Source organism: Xenopus laevis, chromosome 9_10S (genome assembly GCF_017654675.1).
Source record: "Xenopus laevis strain J_2021 chromosome 9_10S, Xenopus_laevis_v10.1, whole genome shotgun sequence".
In the NCBI taxonomy this organism is placed as follows: domain Eukaryota; kingdom Metazoa; phylum Chordata; class Amphibia; order Anura; family Pipidae; genus Xenopus; species Xenopus laevis.
The window spans coordinates 81,718,778-81,739,233 of record NC_054388.1 but is presented as its reverse complement, the minus strand read 5'-3'; the positions used below and the strand labels follow the sequence as shown (position 1 = coordinate 81,739,233).

At 38.8% G+C, this 20,456-nt stretch overlaps 1 protein-coding gene across 3 annotated transcripts in view; it reads right to left on the bottom strand.

Moving 5' to 3' along the window:
- The window catches only part of gulp1.S (GULP PTB domain containing engulfment adaptor 1 S homeolog), a 119,013-nt gene that overhangs the window by 20,770 nt on the left and 77,787 nt on the right, over positions 1 to 20,456 (bottom strand). For all 3 annotated transcript variants that reach the window (XM_018239029.2, XM_018239030.2, XM_018239028.2), the window contains exons 7-8: positions 15,833 to 15,949; positions 14,409 to 14,501 (exon numbers count right to left, since the gene is read on the bottom strand). In XM_018239029.2, the coding sequence (XP_018094518.1) occupies positions 14,409 to 14,501; positions 15,833 to 15,949 (210 nt within the window). The remainder of the gene's footprint in view (positions 1 to 14,408; positions 14,502 to 15,832; positions 15,950 to 20,456) is intronic.

Genomic DNA, 20,456 nt, shown 5'->3' with positions numbered 1-20,456 from the left:
ATAGCTTTCTTTCTCCTTTAATTGTTCTAAATTGATACATTCAGTTGATACATTTGTTATATTAGCCCTGCTGAGTAGAATTCCTGAGTTTCATTAAAGGCAGCTGTTAGAATTGATACAATTGTTGCTAATATTCCACAGATACTGCTGAGAAATGTATCGACTAAATGAAGCAAATTGTTACAGTGCAGAATCTGCTCCTGGATCACTAAACTGCCAGATTAAACTTTAAACTTCAATTTTGGGAAAACGGCAAGTAATAAAAGCAATTGAGAAAAGTCTTTATTGATGTTGAACAATCTGAAAACAACTGAAATAAAAAAAGTGTTTGTAAGGTGAACAACCCCTTTAACAGAAAAAATGTGCACAATGTAAACGTTTTTGGCTCTCTGCAGCTATTTTTCCATTGCGTCAATTTAAAAAGTGACCTATTCTCCAGTGGAAAAAAAAGTAAATGTTATAGTTTACGGCAACATGCAGTGCAAGTAATAAAACCAAAATACACACCACCTTCAAGCACATCTGGAGCTCTGACAGAAGACATAACTCATATCCTCCAAAAATTACACTGCTTCCCCCTCAGACGCTACTGTCAAGTTAGCTTATACGGAACTCATAAAGGGAGACTATACCCCTAAACATTGCAAGTCTCTATAAAATATAATCACATAACACATATAAAGAAATCCTTTTCATAAAAATATACTTTTCAAGTAAGAGCCATTGGATGATCTTCAGTAGAAAAACGGCCATTTTAATTACTTAGCTCCAATATTTGGCTCCTAAGAGGAACTATGTTGACACACAAACCAAGAGCATGCATACATGCTAAGTTACATTAGCCCAAAAAGTAACAGAAATGTATATTTTAGTAACACTTCTTCAAATTACAGTTATAGCTGCATTATTTCCTATCAGGTGATCTCAGAGGAAGCACATGACTTGGTTGCTCAATGGCAAAGATGTAAAAGGGCACTCTTTAGAGATATCTATATGCCTATTTTGTGAGATTCTTCAACAGGGCACTTATAATATAAAACATCTGCTGCTTAAGTACTCATTTTGAATGTATTGGTTTCCTTGAAATTTCTCTGGATAGTGGACCCACTCTACAAAATATTATGGGACTTGTTAGTTATCTGTGCTTCCTCCAGAGCTTCCCCTTTCCCTTCCTAAAGCCTCTTACAACTAGGGATGTAGCGAACTGTTCGCCCGCGAACTAGTTCGCGCAAACTTCGACCGTTCGCGTCCGCCGAATGTTCGCGAACGTTTGGGAACGTTCGCATTTTGAGTTCGCGTTCGATCGTTCGACCATTCGACCATTCGAATTCCTTCGACCACTAAAAATCGAACGATTTCCATTCGTTCGAACGATTGTAAGCATTCGATCGAATGAAAAGCATTCGATCGAATGGCTTCGATCGTTCGATTCAAATGAAAATCCTTCGATCGAACGATTAAAATCCTTCGATCGTTCGAATCGAACGATTTTAGCGGGTGTTCGAAGTTCGCGAACTGTTCGCGAACGTTCGAATTTTTTGCCGGTGTTCGCGAACGGCGTTCGCGAACACCAAATCGGCAGTTCGCTACATCCCTACTTACAACCACTGACAATTTCTTCCCAGCCTTGGTCCCATCAGCCATGCACTTCAGTCCCATCATTATACTAATTCTTACCTAGTTTCTTACCTAGTTTGTCTGACACTTTCAGTCTACGTCCATTTGAATCAAGTTGTACCTACTTAAAGGATTCTACGTTCAGTTACAACTGCGCTAACCAATGTCCAATAAACTTCTGTGGACCAAATCCAAGGAATGTCGTCATATTAATATTCCTTTTCTACCACTTTTCACACAGTGGATTGTTGGCTTCGACTTGACCAATCACTCTCATCAGTCACTCTCATCATGTCTTCACAAAAATCAGATAAGTAACAGGCCTCTCTTGACAAAGGTCTGGAATCAGCCATGTGTAAAGGGGTCAAAGCCTGTGATGCCCTGCTCCAAGCCCAGGCTGATAAGAGCCATTCCATGTGGAGGGGTGAAAGAAACCCCATGGAGGGGGAACTTACAGTTCACAGCAAGACCCCTCACAGGTGAAGTGGATGCCACACTATAACCTATACTAACATATTTATTAGCCCAGAATCCATACCTGTTGCACCAACACTATAAGAAACTGGTTATGGATTCAATGCTTTCAAAAGAATTCAAAGATGACAAGGTTTGACTCTTGGTTTATCAAGGACAGGTCACACAGTAGTGATACTTGGTATCCATAGATCAGTAGGAAGAAATAAGACAACTAAATATTATATAATTTCTCTACAGTGTTCCTGTAAGGAGTAATGGTTATTATATGCTTGGTCCAGTTCCTACTCCCAGGAGGTCATAAAAAACTCAATTTGTGTCCTGCTAGGGCTAGGCCATGCCAATAGCATTCCTAAGGGAGGGGGAAGTGTCCAGTTACCTGATACCTGATAGTCAGCTCTTCTAACTAAACCTTGGATTTACGTTGGAGGACCTATTTCAATTAGAGGTTTATCCCATTTGTTTCCTCTTGCCTCCAGGACAAGTAATTATATATCCTTGGGTAAAAATATAGGTTTCTATGTTTTTCCCTTTTTTTTCCACTTTCTCTACATGTGACAACAATTCCCACCGGCTGGGGAGATTTTTTAATTTTCTAAGGTACAGGCCCTAAGGTACCTATATATATATATATATATATATATATATATATATATATATATATATATATAAATATGTCCCTGAATGTGGCCGTCCTAAGAAATTGTTAAAAGTCAAGTATAAAAACCAATTCCAAAAATGTGTTTAATAGTTCCATGTGTATAAAACTACTGAATATGCTGGCATTTGATGAATAAAGGCCTCATTTATAGCTGATCTCAGCATCGAACAAACTGCATTTGTACTAAAACTTTAGTTTGATGAATAAAGCTTTTGCTGAACATGCATTTTGTTTATTGTTTTACTATAAAGAAAGAAGTCCTCAAAGCAACAGAAGAGGCGGGGGGCCTGGACTGCAGGGTCTGCTTCCTCCATATTTGTAAAGAAATCCCACATCCCGTTGCTCTTCTACCTGCAGGCGGGGAGTGGGGGAACACAGGTGGTGGGTGTGATGGAATTGTTGTGTGCCAGGCCCCTCTAAAGATTCTTTCACAGAGGAGGGGTGTCACCAACTAGTTATACCACTAATTATTTTAAATATGAAATGTAAGTTTTTTGTGATTTCTTTCTATTGGCAAAATGTTAACATGTAAAGCTTATACGTAATTTGCTGTGCAAAATTAACTATTGAGGACTGCAGGGTGCTCAGAACCAACTTCCTTGGCTACATACAGTATGCAATTATGATATATGATATGATAATAAGATATGCTAACTTATGAGGTGTTGTGCTTAGTGGCAGATCCCGTGTTAGGTTATTCAAGAAATATTTTTGCGCAAATAACACTTTAAACATGTATTTGAATAAAAGAACACTGGTGTATTGTTAGGCACACTAATATCAACATAATCTAGTTAATAAACAAGCTTGGAATCCTTTTATTGTGTCCCTTGTGTACTCAAAATAGCATTATAAACATTGTGCAAAATTTGCATGTAATTAAATTGAAAATACAAGGGGTTCCCCTCTTAATAAAATGTACCATCCATGTACCATCCATGTAATCAGAATAAATTAGATTATCTCGTATAACAAAACGTCTTAAAACACTTTTACACTGTGGGCTATTACACAATAATTCCAACACTTCTCTGGAGTTCAAATGAGTCCTCCCTTATTATTAATTAGGTATAAGCTTTCATGCAATTTGTAAGTTATAGTTCAACACTATGCAGTAAAGGGACCCTCCTCTATGCTTATGTGTAATATAGACTTGCTACTCCACAGACATAATCCTTCAAACATGAGTTGTGAATTATAGTTCCATAGTATGTGTTAGAATTTAGAAAGTTGTCAGCACAATTTGCAAAATATCTCCCAACGATTGTTCCATGTGGGGAAATGGTGATTATTAATTCAACCAGTAGTGCTCTCTTTTAGTTTAGTTCGGGAGAGAATGTTTTAGTTGTGCACATAAGGAGGTGCTTGGCTTAGACTACACACCTCACAGTGGGGCTCATTTATAAACACCGGGCAAATTTGCACCTGGGCAGTAATCCACAGCAACCAACCAGTGAATGGCTTTTTTCAGCCAGCTGCAGGTTGAGCAATGAAAGCAGACCTCTGATTGGTTTCTATGGATTACTGCCCAGGTGCAAATTTGCCCAGTTTTTTTTTAAATGAGCCCCAGTGTGGGGTAGATTTATTAAACCAAAACTTTTTCAGGTTGGGCTTTTTGATGCCAAAAATCTGAAAAAGTTTCAGAAAAAAAAGAGCAACTTTTCCGCGATTTATTATGCAACAAAACTGTGACAATTCTAAATCAGAAAATACTCCAGCTAAAACCTGTCAAAATTATGTAGAAGTCTATAGTGGATGTCCCTTGCATAACTGAAAAACCTTTTTTGATTTTTTTTTTAGAGGGTTTTTTGGTTGTTCCTGATTCTGTCTTTTGAGCGATAATACAAAAAAGTCACAGTTTTCCCGTTCAAGCTTTTTCAGTTTGGATCTTTTGATAAATTTTGTTTTAATAAGGTTTTTGAGAAAGTAAGTTTAGTCGTGGTTTCAAAAAATAGTAAAATAAGACTGTTCATAAACAGGCCAAATCTCTATTTTTCTCACAAATCTCTAAAACTTTGTGGTTTTTTATTTCTTTAAAACGCTAAAAATGTTTGATTTATTAAGTGTAAAAACTACAAAAAACTTGAATAAAAAAAAGCTGTTGTGGTCCTATAGAAGTCAATGGAAGCTGCACTGATCCTATTGGACCATTTTTAATCAATTCAGAAGTTTAGGGGGTTATTTATTAAAGTCTGAATTTTTCTGGTCGGACTTTTAAAGGCGAATATATATTTTTTTCTGTTAAAAATTTTTTTTTCGGGATTTCATAAAGTCTGATGGTGTTAAAATTCTGATGAAAAAAGTGGTCCAACTGAGACCTGCTGAGAACATGTTAAAGTCAAAGGCAGATGTCCTGTTAACAATTGGAAGATTTTCTGAGTTGCGATGGGTTTCCAAAAAAAATCATAGCTTTCGGGCAATTTTATGAAAAAATCATAGCTTACAGGAGCAAAATCTGAAAAAAACATAGGATTTTGATTTTTCTTAACAGTTATCGTGACTTTTTCCGCACAACAAAAATTTGTGAAAATGTATCGATTAATAGGGGGGGAAGTTTATGCGGATTTGGTCGGAGTAGTTTTCAGAAAATAGTGAGAACTTTTTGGATTTTGATAAATAACCCGCTAAGAGTTTTTTTAATTTTGTTCACTGGTAATTGAAAAACTTTTAATTTTAGAGGTTTTCGCATTGTTCAGCTTTTTTTACATTCATGCTTTTTATATTCAGATTTATATTCAGATTCATTTTGAATGCTTAAACTCAAAACGTCGATGTGTGAAAGACATGAAAATGCCAGCAAAATCTGAAACCTAAAAACTTTATTCTGCCAAACTTATTGGAAGAACCTTTTGGCAACTGGGGACTCCTTGGACATTGTAACAATCTACAAAGTTTTCCCTGTTGGCTGTATTTAACATTAGTCTTGTTCTTTGCAAATATGCTTAATCCTTGTAAATCACATGCTTGACATTGTCCTGTTCTGTCCATATTTAGTACTCTGGCAGACTCATTTAAGACATTCATTGTGACACGAATGTTAAACGTTTCCCAGCATGTGACAGTACAAAGGTTTAGGCATGTGCTCTTTTTCTTTTTTTGTAACTTATAGTTTATTGGATTTTGACATTTTTTATATCACAAATCATAGCTAAATACATACATAAAAGAAAAAGTATGATAGCAAAGCATTAAATATACCATAATAGACAAAGTGAGGCTATATAAAGAAAACAGCAATATCATACAGTGACATAGTAGATAAATTGGCATAATATATCTTCTTAGAACAGTCACTTTGCATCTACTACAATCGCATCCAAAAAACACTTGGTATATAACCATCTAAGCACCGTAAGCCGCAAACGTCCCAGTAATACCCAGTATTTGTGGATCTAGCGACAGAAAGTCAGTACAAGTCTCCCACTCAAAAAGCAGTAAGCAGTCGTACCGAAAGATGAGAATAGAACTCTATCTGTGAGAAATAAAATAATCCCATTTAGACCAAATTTTTTCATGCAGGGGCAGCTTCCCATTATGTTTAGATGTCATCTCCTCCATCAATTTCATGTCGCGCAGTCGAACAATTACCTCCCCTAATGTCGGAATATCTGGGGCTTTCCATTTAGATGTAATAGCCAATCTAGCCGCAGTATAAACAAAATTTAACAGTTTCTGTTCCTGTGTAGAAAGATGTGGATAAGGGGCACCTAGAAGTGCATATAAAGGCTCCACTGGTACGTCCATAAACATTATTTTTGCTACCATCCCTGTAATATCCTTCCAAAAATCTCTAAGTTTACAGCAGGACCAGAGAATGTGTAGAAGCGTGCCCGGTTGACCACATCCCCTCCAACAATGGGGAGACACACCCGGAAAAAATCTATTGAGCTTCACTGGGGTATAATACCAATGAAATAAGGTTTTATAAAGATTTTCTTTCTGCCTTACACAGGTAACACCTTTCCGAGCATTCTCCCAGATATCCTCCCACTGTTGGAGAGTGATGTCGATCATCAGGTCCGATTCCCATTGAATCATATATCTATGTTTAGGCATTGGATCGGTGACAGGACCATTTAGGAGAGAATACAGGTTCGATATCAATGCCTTCTGAGGTAGTCCCTTAATACATAATTGTTCAAAAAAAGTTAGAGAACGAAGCGTGGTCATCTGAGATACAGTGTCCTGAATAAAATGTGAAAGCTGAATGTATTCATAATACCAAGTGTGTGGGATTTGATATTTAGTTTGTAAGTCCAGGAAGGTAAATTGTTTATTAGTAAGAGGATTGAAAAAGTCCTTCACAAAAAATAAGTGTTGCGAACCCCAGTGTCCTTTAAAGGTGGAAGCCAACCCGGGCGGGAAACAGGGATTCGCCAACACTGACTGCAACACTGGCGTTGTACCGACTAATGGGAATTTCTTACAACAGTGTCGCCAGATCTGTAAAGTAAATTTAATTGCATGGAGCGAATTAACCGGAAGCTTAACAGGTTTTTTAGAGTCCCAGAGTAATGAGTTTGGATGGATCGGCAAGAGATGGAGCATCTCTATTTGAGCCCATTTAGACATAGGATTAAAAGTGGTCCACCCTAAAACTTGGCGTAGATGCGCCGCCTCATAATATCGTCTAATATTTGGGGTCGCTAATCCACCCTGGGATTTACTAGCAGTCATCACAGATTTCGGAACCCGATGCCTCGATTTAGCCCAAATAAATTTAAAAAAGGTTTTTTGCAGATCCTGCAGAACTGTACTGGGCACCTGAACCAGAATAGTCTCTAACAAATAAAGTAATTTCGGTAAGATTGTCATTTTTAAAGTAGCAATTTTACCCAACCAAGACAGGGAGTGGGAGCTCCATTTACCCAACAGTGACTTGATGGTTTGGATGAGCGGTGGATAGTTATGTCGGTAGAGATCAAAGTATGATTTAGTAAGATTAATGCCTAAATATTTAAGGGAATAGTCTTTCCATTTATACTTAAAATTCGATCTAAGGGCTTCCCGTGCAGCATACGGTACATTCAATGCAAGAGCCTCAGTTTTTTGAACGTTCAACTTATACCCAGATATGGCACTATATTGATTAAGGAGATTATGGAGATTTGGCAAAGATATCAGTGGATTAGTAATAGCTAGAAGCACATCGTCAGCAAAAAGAGAAATCAAAAATTCGTGCGTGCCCAATCTCGGCCCTGTTATATCCCTATGAGCCCTAATTGCCGTTGCCAAGGGTTCTATGCTTAAGGCATATAACAGGGGGGAATGTGGACAGCCTTGCCTAGTGCCATTTGCAATTGTGATAGGAAGATGAGAAGCCCCCGGTAATTTAAGAGTCGCCGTAGGTGTAGAATACATAGCCCTGATAGCAGTCAGAAAAGGCCCTCGAAAGCCCATCTGCTCCAACAGAGTGAGCATGTAAGTCCAATCTAGGCGATCGAAGGCCTTTTCTGCGTCTAAACTAAGAATGATCGCTGGAGTGTGAGTTTTATTGATAAGGTCTATTAAATCAATCGCTTTACGCGTATTATCTCCCGCCTGCCTGCCCTGGATAAAGCCCACTTGATCCGGGTCAATGAGTCTGGGTATAATTGGAGCTAGTCTATTTGCCAAAATTTTGGTAAAGAGTTTTAGATCCGAATTCAAAAGTGATATGGGGCGATAGCTCCCACAATGTTGAGGATCCTTACCCTCTTTATGGATCAGAGTAATATATGACATCAGCATAGTAGATGGGATCATTGCACCATCTAGGAAGGAATTAATGAGTGACGTCAAATGTGGGGTCAAGACAGTAGAGAATGCTTTATAGTATGCATATGGGAGACCATCAGGTCCAGGTGACTTCAAGGAAGGAAAAGATCGTATTGTCCTCTCCACTTCCTCTACCGTAATAGAGGCATTTAAACTCTCTACTTCGCTTTGAGTGAGTGTAGTGGGAACGTTATCCTTAAGGAAGTCAACCCGCCATTGTTGTAACTGTGGAGACTGGTCAATGTGGCATTGAGTCTTTAAATTATAAAGTTCACAATAATAAGCTCTAAAGGCCTCCGCTATTCCTTCCTGCGAATAAACCAGTTGACCATCCCCCACATCAATAGACATGATAGAATTTTGTGCTACCTGTTCCCGTAACCTCTTGGCTAACAATCTATGCGGTTTATCCCCCCATTCATAATATTTTTGTTTCAGCCACCGCAAAGCTTTCTAAGTATCATTCAGCAAGATACCCTTGAGCTCTCTGCGGGTTTGGACTAGCTGCAATTGTAGCGCCCTAGTGGGTGTGCGATGGTATAGTTTTTCCAGAGTGAGGAGTCTGTGCTCTAGTAGCAATATACCCTTAGCCCTTTGTTTTTTCCGTTTAGAAGCTATGGCAATAAAGTGTCCCCGCAACACTGCCTTATGTGCCTCCCAGGTTATGGCTGTGCTATCTACAGTACCCGTATTTTCAACAAAATAAGTAGTTATAGTATTTAAGATCTGTTTGTGAATCATTGGGTCATTCAAAAGCATCTCATTTAAGCGCCATTGCGCCTGACGTCTGGGCTGATATAGAGTATGCCTATTAGAATAAAAAGTGTAGGCCTTCTCATTAGGGTGATGTATCCGCCAAATATCCCTGAGATCTAAACTGCGAATCAATTGACGGAAATTTTTAGACTGTGTGGAAACTGCTGGATTAGTGGGAAGGGAAGAGCGATCTCTAAACTCTGAGATCACAAGATTGAAATCTCCTCCAACTACGATAGGAGTCTGGTAATCACCTCTGGCCTTGGAGAGTCTCGTAGATAAAAATCTAAATTGCCGCTTGTTGGGAGCATATATGTTCATTAATGTTAACGGTTTACCTCCTAGGGAACCCTCTAGGATTAAGTAATGACCTCCTGGATCAGCTATAGCCTTAACCTGATAAGGACATGCTCTGTGTATCATAATTAGTACTCCAGCCCTCTTAGTACCAGCATCTGCCTGAAACACTGTGGGATATATATTAGATTTCAACGTACAGTTATCTAATTTTTTAAAATGCGTTTCCTGAATAAGAGCAATATCCGGTTTGAGCCGATGCAATTCTCTGATGGCTAAGTATCTCTTTAGCACACTGTTTAACCCATTAACATTCAGCGTTAGCAGCTTAACCATTGGCATTCCATAATATCAACCCTCTAAAGAAACAAGAATTAACATCAAGGCGACTCAGCTGCATGTACCAGAGCACAGGAGAAACAATCAGAGAAACATTGAGAATATAAAGCAGCTGAACAAGTAGGGGAGAGAAATATTTGTGCCATAGATATAGCTTAAGCAAATCCAATATAAACATATCGAAAAAAACAATAACACAAATCATACACCAAAACATAGGTGAAGTAACCATTAACCTGTAAATGATATGTAACTGTGTAGCCCCCAAAAATTGCAGCAGGTTTAGCAACACAAATAGGGGGGTGAAAGTAGGCCCGCCATGGCCTGTAAAGGGAACGTCCCGGTGGCTCAAGGAGCAAGTGGACATAGCAGTAGTGAGAGATCCATACTCACGGAGACCCCAAAGTACTGGGAATTATTATCCAGAAATGAAGGAGTCCAGCAACGCCTCATGGTAGGAATAATAAGCAGTTATTAAGTCATCTCAGCGGTCAAGGATGGCCTGGGTGGAGAGCCGCCAACTTTAGACCAGGTTGGAGAAAGTCTATCACGGTGTTCCGGGCTTTTGGGCGAGACAGGGTGTAATCGATCTAGCGACGAAATGCCGAGTTCCTTGAGGAATTGCTGACCATTCTCCAAATCGACAAGAACAAACTGCCTATTCCCTTTAGTTGCTATTAATTTAAAAGGGAACCCCCAGCGATATACAATGTTGTGAGCACGAAGGACCTGGGTAACGGGGCTCATGTCCCTTCTCTTTTTCAGCGTGATAGGAGCTAGGTCATTAAATATTTGCAGCTTTTAGCCCTGATGTTCAATAGATGGAGCATTCCGAGTTTTGTTAATTATACTGTCCTTGCTCTCAAAATAATGCAGACAAACTACAATATCTCGAGGTCTGCTGGATCCCGGTAGTCGAGGTGCTAGTGCTCTATGAGCCCTATCAAAGCGCCAAGCTTCAGCCGGGTGATCTGGGAGAAGCGACGAGAAAAGAGAGCGTAAGTATGTGCGTATATCTTGGGGCCCCACATCCTCCGACACTCCTCTAATTCTCAAGTTTTGGCGCCGCGATCTATTTTCTAGATCCTCTGTGTAATTTTTAAGACATTGGAGTTCCTCTCTCAAAGCAGAATTACTGTCCTCCAATGCATTATGTCGCACAATCAGGTCATCCAGAGTAGTCTCCATTTTATCCGTCCGCTCCCCCAGAGAAGTTATATCAGCTTGAACATCCTTAAGAATTGTGCGAACAGTCTCAGTAATGGATTCCGTTAGGTTATGTTGCAACTGCGTCAGCTGTTGTTGCAAAATCTGTACAGTCACTGCGTCTGTGGGGGATTGGGGCGACGAACGCTTACCCATAGCAGTGTCCATTGCAGCATCTCCCTCAAATCCTGAGTAGGCCGGGGACGGGGTAAGCGAGCCCAGGTGGCGTTCCGCATCCGACTCCTCAGCGCCATCTTGGAGTTCTTGCTGCGTAGCCCTGGAGTCTTCTGTAGAAACGGAGACATCGTGCCAGCTTGTTCTTTATTTTTACGTTTCCCCATGACAACGACTGCCGCTCACTTAATGTAGAGCCTGGTTCGCCAAAATGCTGAAGAAAGCTAATTTACCAGGCGTTTATGATCCCGAGTACCGGAGCTCCGCTGAAACACGTCCGCTCTACTCCATGCCGCGCATGCGCCCCCATGTGCTCTTTTTCTTAACCAGTTTTTATTTTAGAAAAACCATCTTTCCTTGGTTTATGATATATAAAAATACTTTCAGAAGGCTGCTATGTCCAGTTTATAGAACTAAATATCAACTACATGTACACACTGCACAAAGGTACGCCTTGCAGTCTCTTACCACTTTCCTATACTTGGATGCTACATTTTGCATAAATGTATCTGTATATAAGGGTATTCTATCACACAATGAAGAGACTGGAAAACAGTAGCAAAGTCTAAGTGAGAGGGGAGCGTGGACCATGCAAAGCAAGAAAACACTGGTACAGCATGGGTTGCTTCTAGCAGGGAAACCCCTTGCTCATTCATTGTGGATGCAATGTGGACCATGCACACATTTGTTAATTTTGTGAAGTGTGGTTGAGTCATTCAGACAGAATTTGCTCTAACTGGTTACTCAAGACACATTTGCATTTAGACCATAGTTGCAATGTAGTAAAGAACACACCAACACCCCAGCAAGGCGACTACAGAGCAATTAGAAAGTGATTAAGGTATAAGCATACAAACTAAAGTGGAATACAAATAGAACCTGTAACATAGCACACAGAAAAAAAACTCTAGGTAACTGGACACACATTTCACAGCCCTCCAAGTCCCAGGAGGGTTCATTTAAACCTCTAGGACACCTGTAACCCCATGTAAACAATAAAATGCATTTGGTGAGTTAAACGTCGCTTTGTAAATTTTCAGCGAAGTGAAACAGGTCAGATTCACCCATCACTACACATTAGTGAGTGTGGGTTAGAAAAAACACAACCCGCACCCGACCATAACCAGTAAAGCCTTAACCCCCAACCCGACTCTAACCCTTTAAAAAGATGCCATTGTTTTTTGGGAGCAGTGAAGAAGTGTACTTCCCCAGTTGGACCCACATCCAACCCTAACCATGCACCCATTACCACACATCACTACTACACACTGCTACCTGGTTACAGTAACATTTTCTTGGAAAGGGTTTCTACAACCTGGTCAGAAATTGCACACTACTTCAAAATTACATTAATGTTCTTGTACATGTGTATGGTGGGGGCTGCACTTATGGGGAAATCAGTGGGGTACCCAAAAATCATAGCTTGGTAAACCATGATGATACAATACCACTAATTGCTCCTCCAGCCTTTCAACATATGGATCAAGGAGTAGCTCAAATTTCTGTGTTTGCCCTGCTTAGCTCAAGAAATATACTGTAAAACATACATTTTGTGAAGACGTACCCTGGTGGTCTAGTGGGGCAGGCGGGGACGCCCGCAGCCCTGATCCTCTTCTACTCGTGCTGGGCTTTCCTATGGCTGGGTTTTACACGCTGCACATGATGACGAACTTTGAATATTTAAAGGGGCATTGGGCCAAAACTCATTGTCCATTGTTAGGTCTAATTTGAATAGTTCCTGGGTGTGATTTCATCTGTGATTATCTGGTTTTTGATCCCTGCCTGTCTGACTTTGCTGAACTCTGCCAATACTGACCCTTGCCTGCCTGACTATTCTTGAACTCTGCCTGTACCGACCCCAGCCTGTCTGACCTTGTTTGAAATTGCATAACGAACGCGCTCCTTTGCTTGTCCAGAACTCTTTGCTTTGCTCCTCTCATATTAAGACCTGGTGGCATCTGAGTAGCTGAGAGCTCTTCCCTAGGCCAAGGGTGGCTGCTACAGGTGGAAGACTGAGCCATGACCGGGAGCCAAGCACTAGCTCTGGATGGTTTCAAACCATTGCTAGCAGCTACTGCAGGCCTCATTTATAAAGGCCCCAGAAGCAAGTGCTAGAGCACTAAAAGCTGCACTCATGGTGGTCTCTTTCTCTCACATCCAGTGCTCCACTTGCTTGGATCACTTTTCATTTAATCACAGCCTTCCATCCATTTCCTCCACTAAATCTACTTTTCAGCCTAGCTCTCTGTATGTGTAGCTGTGCCATGAGCTCTGCTAATTCTCCCTGTTACCTAGAATCTTGGTTCTCCACTGCTACATCGATAATCCCTCTCTATATTGTCCTTCTTGCTTTCCAAATTATACTTAGCTAAGAATTGGAGCCTCTCTGCATTTGTTAGCAATCTATACTGTTTTTATATAGCTGTCTACCTCTGTTTCCTTTTCTGGCTTACTGGGGCATTTGACCCATTTGCTCCTGTGCCTGCTCCTGCTGCTATTTAGTCTGAGTATTCTTGGATTATTGTGAGACAAAATGGCAGAACAATATGTGGCATTCCTCTTAGCTATCTCCTACTAAAGGAATAAAAACCTCTTTGAAATGGAAAAAAATAACTGATTGTTTTTTCATGTACACTTGGCCTTTCCACCCTTTTAACTCCTTGCTGAAAGCTCCTAATAATCCTAACAAATCAACATCTATTTACAATAACCATTCCCATAAAAGGAGCAAAAAACATAATTTCTACTGACATGGTCAAAAGTAATTAGAAGGAACAATGCAACTCTTGGCATAATATTGCCATAATGTAACAACATAAAATGCTGGATTTTCTCACATACAATCTTAGATTTTATTAAGGTAAAATAAGCACAGGCTTTTTGTTTTTGCTTTGTTTCATGTGTTCTAGTCTCTTTTGAACTTTCAAATAACCAGTTTATCACCCTCAAATATAAAGGGTGCTTCATTTTTTTAACTGTCGAGATATTTAAAATGTTATATGTTTATGTGTCAGTAAGCTGCAGGATGCCTTAAAATAGTCTATTATTCTGAGATAGTACCAGTTGCTAATACAATGTATGTTTACATATCTCAGAGTATGATCTCATTATGTCTGTATGTACTTACGGGGGAGTAAGATGCATCAGTCATTAGAAGCTGGTTCTCTAGGTCTTGTACTTTACATTTCAGTTCTGTATTTTCTGTCTCCAGCTCCTGAATCTGTAATACAAAAGACAGTAATATTAAACAATGCAGAAAAAGAAAGACATTATTATCTGTACTGAAAAGCTCTGTGTTGTGGTCTCACATAGAAAAGTAAAAAAAAAACTTATACCATAGTACAGTTTGCTATTATAGAGATTGTGCACAGTTTAGGAGAATGGTAGCTGTAGCATTACGTTGATGTTTTTTTTTCTACACAATCACATGGTGGAACAAATGCATTATTTATTTTTATAGTGCCAGTATGCTATTTGTGTGTTTTCATATACTAGTACAGCAGTAGGACCAACAGGACACATTTAATGATAAGCTTTTACAGCTTTTTTCTTAGAGCAGCCAATGTTCCTACCAGTTCTCTGTCAGTGCTCATTAAACAAATCAGCAAAGATGAACAAGCATTTGCACTGTACTTATAGTGTTGCAATGGCAAATGAGTGAGCAAAGTATTGAAGTCCTGTGATCTTTGCAATCCTCCTAATCTGCTAACATTGCCTGATGTACAGTATTATTATATGATAATCTGTTTTACTGGAATAAGCATTAGGGGATTTGAAAGAGCTAGACCCAGGTCAACAACTAGCTATAGAGCAGTGATCCCCAACCAGTAGAAACACATTGCTCATTGACCCCTTGGATTTTGCTCCCAGTGGCCTCAAAGCAGGTGATTATTTTTGAATTCCTGGCAATGACTCAAGTTTTGGTTCCAGGTGTGCTTCCAGTCTACATAAGGGCTACCAAATGGCCAATCACAGTCCTTATTTGGCACCCCAGAACTTTTTTCATGCCTGTGTTGCTCCCCAACTCATGGGTAAAAAGCATTGTGGACCCCTACTATATAGAGTTTATGCCATTCTGTGTGTGATTTCTTAATTACCTTGGCTAGGGGAGCTTTTGAAAATGTCAAGTGCTAAATTAATATGTCTATCTACAATCAATAAGATGCTCTAACAAAAGCACTCTGTTGTATGTAATAACCAATATATCGGCCAAGATAGTTTCTGGATTCTTAACACATTTGTGTGGTTGTGATACAATTCAGGCATTAGCTAAGCTATCACAGCATTCAGTTCAATAAGTGTGCACATACATTTTCCGAATTCTTTCTTTTTATGGTAGTTTCTCATTCTGTCTTCAACTTGAAGAAGTTTAGACACAATGATGTCCATGTCCTGCCATGTAAAGGTGTTTTCTGTTTTCATTACTTAATTTTGAGGCCATTTGTCCCCTTTAGGAAGTTTTCTATATTTTATTTATCTCCAAACATTTAAGATTATTTAAGTAAATAAAGCATATTCTAATGTAATTGTTATCTATGCAACCAAACTCACCCTTCTCTGCAGACCAGCTAACTGTTTTCTTGATTCAACATCTTTTCCGCCTGACTCCAGAAACTTCCTGTATGCCAGGTCAAAAGCCTGGCCAATAGTTAATGTGATCTCCTCAGCCTAAAAACAAAATAAAATATAAAAAAACAATTCTGCTACAAGCAAATTATTACTTAGTCCCTAAGTTATAGTAAACAATTGCTAATTACAGTAGAACCACAATTTTAAATTTTTCGGGAATTGGCACAGTTTTCCTGTCTGGCATAGGCAAACTGCATTTCCTCCCTCAGAAATGATGTTGTTTTGATGTGCTTCTCTGAAAAATGTATAATTGGGTTATACTGTATTAAGGTAGGTGATATAATAGATATATACAATTTTGTTGAATAGACTGCAAAGTTTAAACAGAAACTGATCCCCCTGATATATATAAGACAGGGTGACTAGATTGTAGAGCAAAAGAGCAAAACTGGATAGTTACTGCAGGGGCTACTTTCTCCTAGCATTCCTCTGCAGCCATTTGATATTCTGATACTTGTATGGGACCTGTTATCCAGAAGCCTCCGGACCCGGGGTTTTCTGGGTAACAGATCTTTCTGTAATTTGGATCTTCAAACTTAAGTCTACTAGAAAATCATGTAAACATTAAATGAACCCAATAGGCTGGTTTTGCTTCCAATAAGGATTAATTATATCTTAGTTGGGATCAAGTACAAGCTACAGTTTTATCATTAAAGAGAAAAAGGGGATCGGTTTTTAAAATTTTGATTATTTGGATAAAATGGAGTCTATGGGAGATGGCCGTTCTGTAATTTGAAGCTTTCTGGATAACGGGTTTCCGGATAACGGATCCCGTACCTGTTAAAGGTTTTTGTTATTTTTATTAACAAAACAGAGAAATTAAAGATATTCCACTTTGGTCCTTGCAAGGTAAATACCAGTGCACTGATAATCCCCCCCCCCCTTCCCATGGGTTTCTGATAACAAAACAGTCACAAGGAGGAAACATATATACTGGTAATATAATTATATCATTTGAAAGGATTTATTGTAAGCAATAGGAAATCCAGATGAGTAAATATTGTTCTCTTTAATATTGGTATCTGGACCTTTTTTTTTGATACTGTGTGTGTATTTGTGAAAGGGTGGCAGAGCTGCTATAAGTTGGTGTCACAGGCAATAGGAACAACATTTAAGGTGCCTGTTAAGCATGCTGTGTAAAATACTGGAGGAAAACATCACCATTGGTGTTGCCTCTAGCAGCCAATCCCAATCTTTGCTTTTGGTTTCTAACTTGTAGGTGACTGTTGAAATCTAATGGCTGATTGGCGGCTATAGTCAACAGCACTGGTGATTTTTTTTCTCCAGGCTTTTACACAGCATGTTAAATAGGCCCCCAAATGTATATATATATATGTTTAACAAAAAAAATTGTAATGGTTCAGTTATTAAAAATGGAACATTTAACATCTCGATTATATGAATATTAAGTTATTATGAGCAGGCTGGGGGACATACAGTATGAGATTTTGGAAGAGCATAGCCTACCCTCTTTGCAGTTGCGCTGTTGGACATATTTTCAGTCTGAATGTGAACTTGGGCTTCTGAAAAATCTAGAAATATGCTTTCCTTGATCTTGCTCTACTTTCTAAAATTTGTTTTGACTGCTCTTTACTCACAGAGGGTATAACCTTACCTCATTGTCACCAGGAGGAAATGGTGAAGAGAGATGGTTACATCTAAAAGATAGTTACGTTTTTCCTGGCTTAGACTGTAGTAACCAGAATCTGACATAAGTAATGTCATATAAGTTTCTAAGGAGACTACACCAGTGGCAATTTCAGGTTACAATTTTAATGGGGTAATGTAATATATTTTATTATAGCAAAAAACATTTGCAAAGACCATTGCACATGTTAGCAACTATGTTTTGACCTCTACAACTTTTTCAGTGTATTTAATGAAATTTCACAATCGCAAAGTGTATTTTACAACAAAATATTTAACAAATCTCCAAAGCTTTTGCTTAGTGAAGTAATATTCACCAGCGAATAATTTTACATTGCAAGCAGCGCTAAACATTCGCAAAAATGGCATTTTAAACATCTCTTGAGATTTTGATTTACATTCCCCCTTAAGTACTTAAAATATTGGAACAGCACCTGGTTATCGGGGATCGTATAAAAAAAATGTGTCCCTTGCACATTGCATCGTCTCTCTCCTAATCATACAACTAAGTTTTATGGGTTAGCTTCTGTATAGTCTGTTTCTAAATTAGTTGCTGCTTCAAATGGTTCAGGATCAGCCGTAACCAGGGTTTGGTAAAGGCTTAAAACTATTCTGGCTACTTGGGGGTGTAAAACCTACTGGAAACTGAGTGAGTTAAGTGTTGGATTTAAAGTAGAGAACTTCACTTTAAAAGCATGTCTAGAAAGTATTTACAGAGAAAAGGGTGCCTGGTTTGAAGATAAATAAAGGGGTACTTGACCCAAAAATATTTTTTTGCATAAAGAAATAAAATGTAATTCCAATGAACTTTTCACTATATTAAAAATGTTAAGTGGTTTTAAAGTGTTTGTAAATGTAATTACAATTGAAAGCAATGTTTGTTTATCCCTTTCTGCCCTATGGTTCTAAGTCTTAAAACAATGTAACAGCAGCCAATTCTCCTCTTGAAGGCGCATTTTAAGCAGGTGCAGCACTTTAAAATATTTATGTGCACTTGCATTTATGTGCACTTTCCCATACTTGCTGGTAAGGCCAAAGAACTAAATTACTTTTATCTCCCAGCTAGATTAAATAGTCTTACTCAAGATGAGGGACCTCCCGAAACTGCCCAGTCATGTCTCACAACACCTGAGAGACTGTTAACAGACTTTTAATAATTTCATTTGGCACAAATCCAAACCATAATTAGGGCAAAGACTCATGAAAATTGGTGGCCTGGGACAAAATACTCGCCTGGACTCCTTAAAAACCCAGTAATCAATGGCAGGACTTGAAACAACCTTGGCTGGATAAAAACCGTCACACCTCCTATGGCTAGAAGACATTTGCTCACTATGATCCAAACTAAAACTACAGCCATTTCAGACCACAGCATACACTATGCCAATATGGCAAGCTATGCGGAAAAAATATTTTTTGACATCCATCCTCTCAACTGTAGGCAGAAACCAGCACTTCACAGGATTTGAAAAAAGAAAACAAGTTTTTATAGTGATATTGACATATTGCTCTAAACCAAGACCTTTATCAAGATTATTATCTCCCTTTCTTACAATGGAAACCCTTGTGTTTCAAATACCAAGCAGTTATTGGTCCAAATAGACCTGAAATCAATCTCTCATCTTTACTCCACTGAATACCTAGACTCATTTATGTGTAAAATATTTTTGGCCTTAAAAATACATTTTCAAGTTGATTAAAAAGGCACCCACACAAAACCCTACATACAATTAAAAATATAAAATAGCAGCCATAAGATATTTCAAAAATCTGCAACTTTCTGCTCTGAGGTACAGTACAAAAACCTCCACATGTATAAAAGTGTTACATGCCATGCAGGCAATATGGTGAATAAATACTTTAGATGTTCCAGTGGTTTTGAAAATCAATGCAAGATCCTCCGCCGAATGTTCGCGAACGTTTGGGAACGTTCGCATTTTGAGTTCGCGTTCGATCGTTCGACCATTCGACCATTCGAATTCCTTCGACCGCTAAAAATCGAACGATTTCCATTCGTTCGAACGATTGTAAGCATTCGATTCAATGAAAAGCATTCGATCGAATGGCTTCGATCGTTCGATTCGAATGAAAATCCTTCGATCGAACGATTAAAATCCTTCGACCGTTCGAATCGAACGATTTTAGCGGTGTTCGAAGTTCGCGAACTGTTCGCGAACGTTCGCATTTTTTGCCGGTGTTCGCGAACGGCGTTCGCGAACACCAAATCGGCAGTTCGCTACATCCCTAAACCTCACCTGACACCTGGAAAAACGTCACCATATCAACATGCAAATAACTAATGCAGTAGAAACTGCAGATCTACAGGAGACTAAGTATGCATAGGGTGGAATTGCCCGTTCTACGATCTTTTTGTATCACAGGTCAAAATATCAAGCTCACTCCACTAGCCAGTTTGGCTAAACAAGAAAATATAATCCGTCTCACCAAATCACAAATGTACTGTTTTTCATATGCAGAAAGTGGAAAACATCTGCTATCTCCACTATAACAGATCTTACCTCCACAATCCAGAAACATGCCAGATAGGAATATTGCTCTGCCTTTGCCAATAATAACTTCAAGACATGGACAAAATGGACAAGCAAAAATAACTCACCTTAAACAAAACTAACCTATTATAAAAAAAAATATATAAACCACACACCTGGTACCTAGCAAGTTTGTTACTAATATTTCTGTGACCGCTAAATTGTTTTACTCGTTTTTCTTCCTCTTACCTTCTCTACCCTCTTGATTTTACAGAATTTTTTTACATTGAAAAAGGTCAGTTTTAAAGCAAAACTTTGAGTCAAACAAAATTTATAAATCATGTGTTTGTAGTAGGTCAGAAATGCACAACAACATTCAGTAAATATTAGTAAATAGTCTGCCAAGCCCT